We start from the raw sequence: 9,221 nt of genomic DNA on the forward strand, positions 1-9,221 counted from the left end.
TCAGTTCAGAGTCAAACTCCCAACCAACAAATCAACATCCGAAGCCTACTTAAACAGTACATTTCAGACTTCAGATTGGGCACCATGACCTTCAACTGTTTCAATTTTGACCAAAAAAAAAATGTTTAAAATGCATCATCCTGCTCAGCCTTAAATAATTTTATTTTCAACCAGTAAAATGGCATTGAACCAAAAGAAATTAAAACAAACAAACGATATTTCTCTGAAAAAAAAAAAAAACGAAACAGCAATGACAGGAAAGTAGGCTTTGCAAAGAAATTTCAATAAAAATAATACACAACAGTGACTCAAGCTCAATTTTGTTAGCAAAAAAAGAAGAAATCGGCATTAAGCCTCTAATGCGACTACAAAACATAGTTACCACCACTACTAAATAACGGGAAGGGATACATTAATAGATAGAAACAGGAAACTCTAAGGAGGTTGAATTTTCAAACTATGGGCAAATTATTATATGCGCAGTCCGGATCGTCCGGAGGCGAATCCGGACACACCATGTCACCCGGATGCACCGGAGTCGGGGTAACATGGCGCGTCCGGATTCGCCTCCGGACGAATCTGGATGCCGCACATAATAATTTGTTCAAAAGATGAATACAAAAAGCCATACCAGAGATGTCATTCTATCTGTTAGGCTGCCGACCGCCTCGGTCGAAAACACGGCCGCGGCCTCTCTGATAAGGCCTTCTGCCACGAGACCAAGAGTTTCCTCCATTAAATTGCAGAGAAGGGGGACTCGCAGAATTAAACTGCATGGATGGAGCAAAAGGCAAAGGAGCTTGACTCTGGATTTGCTCATTACCCAGGCCGGGAACCCCTGGCCCATTGATATATCCATTACTAAATGGTAATGGTGCAAAATTATTCTGCCCCAGAGGCTGTAGGGATGGTGCAGCAGCACCAGCCCATTGCAAGTTGCTTCCTTGATGAGGAACGAATTGCTGAACCAGCTGTTGAAAGGTCATCATGTTGACAAGATTATTGAAAATAACATTTTGATTCTGCAACTGGATTGAAAGATCTCCTTGAAATCCTGTATTCTGTAGCTGAGGTGAAAATCCAGGCAGCCATTGAGGATCTTGATGCTGACTTAATAACTGCTGAGATGGATTAGCGAGAAAATTGTTTGCTTGTATAGCCTGTGGAAATTGTGGCATTGCGGAGGGTGGTATCGAATCTGCATTTGTAGCAACCGGCGTCCATGCTCGAGGGCATAATGGTGCAGGCGGCGGTGGTGCCGGACCTGTAGGATGTGGTTGATCCTTTGATAGTGGTGCATAAGTTGTTTGTTTTTGTATGTCCTTATGTTGAGTCCTGGGCCTCACGAAGGCATTCCTCTTCCTTTCGAACCTAGCTTCTTGCTTCAGACCTTTAGAATGGTTGATCACTCTCTTTCCTTCCCGCTGGGATTTCTTGTACTCCTGCTCTTTTTCATCATCGGAGAACTCAACCTCATTATCAACTTCCTCATCATTATCACCAGAGGCATCATAACCTTTTTTGTAGAGGTCCTTGTCATTGAGGATATGACTGGCGAATTCCCCCACAAAAGAGATAGCCATGGCCACTCTGATTCCTGCAGGAACATCCTCTTCAGTATTGTACCTAACTACGTAGTAGGGATTCTTGACAGGTCCAAATATTTCATCAACCAGGCCTAACGGGAGCCGGGTTTCTGTGACCCAGAGAATAGATCCCTCATTAAGAGGGTTGTGCACAACAGAACCCTCGACAATGACTCTATTGCTAATTATCTGAAGATTTCAATAATCAATTGCTTACGTTAGAGAGCAAAACTGTAAATAAATACTATAAATAGATAAGGCTAAAAGGCCAAAGCTTTAGGATAACTTGCAATTTAAAAAAAAAAAAAACTACATCATAAAATACATACAAGATGGTGAGACCTGCAATGCTTTAAAGCTTTAGAAATAAAGTTCCTATAGTAAATAAATACTTACTGATGAAATAATTCCCACAGGCAACATCTGGTGATGTGGTTGGATTGACACTTCAACTATAGGAACTGGAGGAAGATCCTGCATCATATGCATCTATATAAGCACTCAGCATGCCAATATCAATAAAATATTTACATTCATATTCATCTGAAGAGTCAAGTTCTTCAGCTAACATGGCACTGCTACTGAAAAGAATTGAACAAAAAAAAATCCTGTATTGTAATAGTTCAAAGCAGTACCATGCACAAGCATCCGAGTACACGATTGAATACCAAGCTAAAGCGTTATATCATAAAACTAAAATCACTACTTCTTAGGCAATGTTTGAAAACAATGAAAAGATTTTACAAATAAAGCTTGGTTCTACATCTTTAAGATTTCGTTTGGGACGACTTTTTTACTGCTTTTTAAAGCGGTTTTCTAGTAAAAAACTAAATTTTTTGTACTTAAAAGCCGCTTTGAAAAGCAGTAAAAAATCCATCCCAAACGAAGCCTAAATTAATAAGATGACATGATTAAAAAAAATAAAAATATGCATACAACTGGTCTCAAGGTTTCTGATTAAATATGCATGCAAGTACAAATTGAGTATTTCTATTCCATGGTGTCAAGTGAAACTAGCAAGCAAAACATCCTATGATCGAATATAAATCATATGCAAGTGCTATGCATATTAGATGAAAAATGACATCAAAACTTAAGTCAAAACGAATCAAACCCCAATTGACGGAAACAAGCAATTCACATATATCAAGATAACCGTCATATTCATGCCATGGAGGGCTCTCAAAACTTCAAAAGTACTAGGAAATTTAAAATATCAAACACTTTGCCCTCAGTTATTTGATCTCCTTAGCGAGACGCATCATTTATAAACAGGTTCTTTAAGGGTATGAATATTTCCTGTAAATGAATTTTCTATCAATTTAGACAAACAGAAACATGGAAAGAAGACAAATATTTACCTCTACCTCATGCTTTGACCTGATGGGTCCTTTTGGACCTTCCGTTTCCTCATCACTAAGGAAATCAATCTTATCCCCATCAAATTCCCTCACCTCACCCTCTTCAGATTCTTCACCTTCCTCTTTCCTTTTCATCCTAATATCATCTTCATCTTCACTGCTTGAAAGTGACTTGGCAACACTCATGGATTCATCGCTTGAAGAGTCCCCACTGCCAGACTCCGCTTCTACAGAAGTGCTCCCTTCCTCATCACTCTCTCCCCCAAAAATTCCTTCTTTGTTCGGTATATCATTTTTCAAATCTTCCAACCCAGGCTTCATGCACTTCATGTCTCCATCACTTCCACCTCTATTCTCCTCGAATCCCACTTCCACTTGCCCTCTATCTGAAATTTCAACCAGGTTGATCTTCCCCATCTTTACATCAATTGAAGATTCCAATATCTGATCTTTTTGCTCTATTTTAACTTCACTATAGTGAAGCTCATGGGGGTCAAGACTGGTGTTGCTCAAGTCACTAGAATTCTGCAATTGCACATGGTCTGGGTGGGCAAGCCACTCCTTCAAGGGATCGAAGTCATCATAAGAGAGGTGATTTTCTTCCTCGACATAAACTGGGCTCCAACACCTGTACATCGCTGCCATGAAAGATTAATGCAAAATAAAAATTTGACATTCTCCCGTAAATTTGGCACACAAAAAAACACAAAAGGGTGGTTAATTTATTAAAAAAATCAAGCTCCATATAAAAAAATATCAGTAAATATATCATTTGTGTAAGATCAATACCAGCTGCACTTTAAAATTTACATCTTGAAAGCAAACATAAACATATAATTTAGTGAAATGAGTTCTAAAGGCTCAAACTTACACAAAAGATCCCATAATTTTACAAACCTAATTCAAGAATCAACTTTAAACCTTATTCAAGAATCAACCTTAAAAAAATGAAACAGAACCAATAAAAGATATGGTTAACTATTGAAACAAAAAGCATAAGTTTCTTCCAACAGCTTATGCTTAACTGAAATAATAGCAGAACCTTAATTAAAAAAAAAAAAACGAACATTTTTTTTAATTATTCATAATTAAAAAAGCAACCCGTGATATACAGGAACACCAAGCTTATAGCAACAAATTCAATCTTTAGTGCAATGGGTCAATCCACGATGCTTCAGTACCTTACTACCATCAAGACCTTAGTTGACAACATAGCAGCTGTCGGAGCCACCATTGATACAGAAGACAATCTTCTCTACACCCTCAATGGTCTTCCATCTCAGTATCAGGCGTTCAAGACCTCAATCCGCACAATGTTATCTCCCATCAGCCTTGAAGATCTGTATTCCCTCCTTCTCAACGAGGAAATCAATCTCCCCGCCAAGGAAGCAGCTACTCCACAGCTCCACACCGCTCTCTATTCCTCCCGTGGTTGTGGACGAAGCAGAGGACGCTTCCTCTACAATGTTGTCCGAGGTCACAGCTTTACCTCCTCCTCTCTAAGGCCACCACCGTCTTCCACTAACTCCGGCATTACCTATCAAAATAGTGGCAAATGTGGAGATCCAGCTAATCTCTGCTGGCACCGCCTCAACCTCCAATATCCTACTCCCTCCTCACCACCCACAATGCTCATTGCCTCTACGCAGAGGTCCAATCTTGATTGGATATTGGACTCCAGCGCCTTGTCTCACCTCGCAAATACCATCAACAACATCTTTCACCTGTCAGACTATCAAGGCACGGACACAGTCACTGTTGAAGATGGCCGTCACCTTCCCATTGCTCACACTGGTCCCGATCCTCTACCTACCCCCACTCGTAAGCTACTTTTTCACAATTTACTTCATCTACCTCAACTCTCCTACAATCTTCTCTCTGTTTCCAACTTAGCAAAAGAAAATAATCTATATATTCTCTTCGATGATCTGGCTTTCAAATCAATGACCGGACAACAAATTTAGTAATCCTCTCAGGCCCCTACCGTGATGGGATCTACTCCATCTCCCATAACTCAACTCGTCCTCAACATGTCATTCCGCTCTCCGCCACCATTCCCGATTCTTTTCACTGGCACCATCGTCTGGGACACCCTCATCAGCAAGTTATGGTTATTATTTCCAAGTCAAATCGATCTCAAGTTATTCCTATTTCCTTCTCTATCTGATCCTCATGTACCTCTAAAGGTCATAAACATCCTTTCTCTAGGTCTCTTAGGGCGCGTTTGGGACGGGTGTTTCGCTGCTGTGCTTTACCAAACACAACCGAGAGTTCGTTTGGGACGGACTGATGGCGCTCCGTTCTCGACAGTTTCGCGTCCCGCGGTTGCTTCTCACACCCGTAAAAACCTTCTGCGGTTCGCCTGCTTCCCGCTATTCATAGACATCCTAAATACGGTAATGCCCTTACTCCCTCACAAATTTCCTTTATACCAGGTGAATCCTCCGCTTCCGTCTCATCTCGCTCGGCGATAGGAATGGCGAAGGTTTGCTTTCTTCCTTTCTTGTAGCTGTCAACTCCCACGCCTTAGGCGGTCGTCTTTTCCACCCTCGACAAGTTCCTGTTTGTCGGATCGGGATTTAAGCAAGGGAGTTCGCTCACTGTGATCGGCGAAGGTTTGCTTGCGGCGAAGGTTTGCTTAGGCACTCGTCTCCACCACCCTCGATGCTTGTTGAATCGGAAGTTTAGCAAAACAGGGAGTTCGCTCACTGTGAATCGATTGGAACCAACAATAGAAGGTTGCTTGCAGTGAAGGTAGTATTTCTTCCTTAAATTATCATACTCGAAGCCCTAGGCGATCTTCTCCGCCACCCTCGACAATAGTGAAGGTAGTATTTTTTCCTTGTTCTTCTTCTCCGGATCTTGGAATTCCAGTAAAACTTCTTTTCAGCCCACTTTTGGAAGATGGGGCAGAAGTTACACCAATTGGAGGAGTGGGGAGGTATCGGTCAGGTAGCAAGCGACAAGTGACGGGAAACATCAAATCAGAGGTGCAGCAGTTACGAGCACTTCCCTGCATCCTTCTTTTGGCCTGATCCGGAGAAGAAGAACAAGGAAAAAGGAAAAAGAAAAATGGAGTAACTTCTGCCCCATCTTTCAAAAGTGTGCTGAAAAGAAGCATGTACTATTCCATAAGAAATATGTGAAGCAAAGCAACTACAGAGAATGGAAGAAAGGCATTTATGATTTCCAAGGAGAGCATACAAATCTTGTATTTTTATTTTATTTAAATGAATTGAAATTCACAACTTTCATCAATCTCAATACTATTAATGTCAGATTTACAGTCATTTACATGATTGTGAATGAACAAACTCACTTTGCACAATATATTTTCTTCAATTTTATTAATTCATACTTGCTTTTGTGGTGCTGATTTATAGTTTCCTATGTTCTACATTCCTCTTGACAATAAAAGAAACAAAAGGACATGAGGTTAAAAACTTGTTTATAGAGTAGGAAAAATTCAGCTACTTTTCTCTTCTTTTAACCAATAGGCTTCTGTTTATTTTTTCTGCTGGTCCTTTTTTATCAAACTGGTGGGATTTGATGGAACATTTAAAAATCTGCAGATTTTGGTGATCAATGAAAACTATAGCATAAATTTCAAAATAAAAGCTTCCACTTACAGCGATTAATTAATTCAATGGGTAAACCAAAGAATGGCGGGGCCTTCCGTAACATGGGAAAAAGATGTGAAGATTATATTTTGTGATTTATGTCTAAGAGAGATTGAACTCGGCAATCGACCAACTACACACTTCAATAAAGAGGGTTGAACGAATTTAATTAAGAATTTTTTTGAAAAAACTGGAAGAGAGTATGATAAAGTTCAGTTAAAAAATAAATGGGATCAATTAAAAAAAATTTGGAAATTATGGAAAGAATTGAAGCGTGGATCCACTGGACTTGGTTGGGATCCTAGGAAGAAAACCATTGACGCATCTGATGAATGGTGGAAAGAAAAATTATAGGTAAATAATCATTTTATACGTTTCATATATTAAACTAATTCAACCTTCATGTTAGGCCTTCTAATTCTATAAATTGAATATTTCTTTCTAGGTTGTGCCAAATGCAAAAAAGTTTAGATACAGTGGCATTGATCCTGAGCTTGAAGATAAACTAGATCTTATGTTCCAAGGTGTTGTTGCTACCGGGGATCATGCTTGGACTCCAAACCAGGGACTTAACCATGAAAATGATACTGAAGATTCTGAACACACTGATATAGGTTCTGAGTCTTTTGAAAATCCTTCACAAAATCTTGAAAGCATAAATGATTGTAGCCAATTGAAACGTCCTTCATCTACAACGTCAACCGGTAGAAGGAAAAGAATATTTGGTTCAACATTTCTAAGAAGCCAAATAACTCAGCTTGTAAACTCTTGCACAAATATTTCCTCTGGAATTAGTGCATCAAAGTCAATAATTGATACTCCATCCCTTTCTGCTGTCATTAAAGTTCTTGAAGAAACAACTGAAGCATTTGAAGATATGCCACTGTATTTGTTTAGTACAAAGCTTCTCGAGGATCCAACAAAGCGATAAATTTTTATGTCAATTTGTCCTGATCGAAGAGTTAATTATCTTCGATATTGCTACGGAAATCATGAGACAACATCATAGATTCCTTGATATTTATGTTTTTCTTTAAAAACATTAGTTTAGTATTTTGATTGTGTTGTTCTGAACAGTCCGGTAATATTTTTTTTACTGCAACAATTGAAAGATCTTATGTTTATCTCAAGTTTATCTTATGTTTATGAAATTGCAATGTCTTTCTTTTGTTAAAAATAAAGATGAGGACCTTCAGAGAACATTAAATGCTTTAATGGCATATTTTAGCTGATTCTATGAAATGCTACCAAAGTTTGTATAAGAAGTCGGTATGCATGCTAAATTTCTGTATAACAAAGATTGTATAACATAGTTTAGTTAATTATAAATTTCTGTATGCATGCTCAAGCTTTCCATATAATGCACATACTTGACTAATTTATTTAGTTCTGGTATTTTCTTGACAAGCAAGATTGTTTGCTATCTTTTATTTGATCTTTTTCTTCAGATATTTTTAGTATCTTGAAGGTTTTTTTTTTTTCCAATCAGAACTGGGAGTAGAGCAAGTGACGGACAGGCTGTTCAATATAACTTTGTGGTAAATGGTGTTGACAAAAGTGTATTTAAGATAAAAATAGTATCTCTTGTATGCTTAAGGCGATCAGAATTTAATTAACAGAGAAACTGCTTATGTTTGATTGTTTATATTCTGATAATGAGAATATTGTAAGGCAAGTAAGTTGAATTATAGAGAGCATAAAACTTGTTTATAGAAATAATCTATTAATACTTATTACTACCTATATGCAGGAATGGAATGTAATGTGAATTTAAGTGAGTCAGCAGATATTGCAAATATTAAAAAGATTATACTTGTGGCAATATGTGTTATAAATGAGTATTATGAAACATATATTTGCAAGACACCGTGTATGACAGCGTCATCTAGAGGAGACAAATGGATTGGAGAGCTACTACAAGGTCATCCAACGAGGTTTCATAATATGTTTCGTATGTCTCAAACAATTTTTTTAGATCTATTGTATGAATTGGAATGTGTTCATCATCTCCATGGATCATCAAGGACAACAAGCAGAGAAGTACTTGCGATGACTTTATATATTTTATCGCATAATGAATCAATAAGGTCCACATGTGAGCGGTTTCAACACTCTACAGAGACAATCAGTAGGTATTTCTCTATTGGATTGGAGGCTTTGGTGAAATTTTCATGTTCTGTGATCAAGCCTATCGATCCTCATTTTGGTGATATCCCAAGGAATATTTTGTATGATCATCGATATATGCCATATTTCAAGGTAAGTTTTTTAAATATCACATTATAAGAATGTTTAAATGAGTATAATATCTAATCACCGCTTCTTAAATAGGACTGTATTGGAGCAATCGATGGAACACATGTGGATGCTCGTGTTTCGAATGCTGAAAAAGCTGCTTATATACGAAGATGTGGTTCACCGACGCAAAATGTTATGGCTGTATGCGACTTCAACATGTGCTTCACTTTTGTCATGGCAGGATGGGAAGGAAGTGCACATGATAGTCGCATTTTTAAATTTGCAACTCGTAATAGGCGTAATAACTTTCCCATGCCACCTCCTGGTACGTTCTATATAGTTGTAACGTTAGTAGTAATAGAACTTATACTAAAGTACATGTACTTTATAACAGGAAAATATTATGTTGTTGATGC

The 9,221-nt window shown here is 38.2% G+C and overlaps 1 protein-coding gene across 1 annotated transcript in view; it reads right to left on the reverse strand.

The window, feature by feature from the left end:
* Nucleotides 1-251: 251 nt before the first annotated feature.
* The window catches only part of LOC110099792 (H/ACA ribonucleoprotein complex non-core subunit NAF1-like), a 23,904-nt gene continuing 14,934 nt past the window's right edge, over nt 252-9,221 (reverse strand). The window contains exons 4-6 of the mRNA XM_028693040.1: nt 2,948-3,575; nt 1,983-2,060; nt 252-1,775 (exon numbers count right to left, since the gene is read on the reverse strand). Of these exons, the coding sequence (XP_028548873.1) occupies nt 645-1,775; nt 1,983-2,060; nt 2,948-3,575 (1,837 nt within the window). The 3' untranslated portion in view covers nt 252-644. The remainder of the gene's footprint in view (nt 1,776-1,982; nt 2,061-2,947; nt 3,576-9,221) is intronic.

Source organism: Dendrobium catenatum, unplaced genomic scaffold, assembly GCF_001605985.2.
Source record: "Dendrobium catenatum unplaced genomic scaffold, ASM160598v2 fragScaff_scaffold_220, whole genome shotgun sequence".
Taxonomy (NCBI): domain Eukaryota; kingdom Viridiplantae; phylum Streptophyta; class Magnoliopsida; order Asparagales; family Orchidaceae; genus Dendrobium; species Dendrobium catenatum.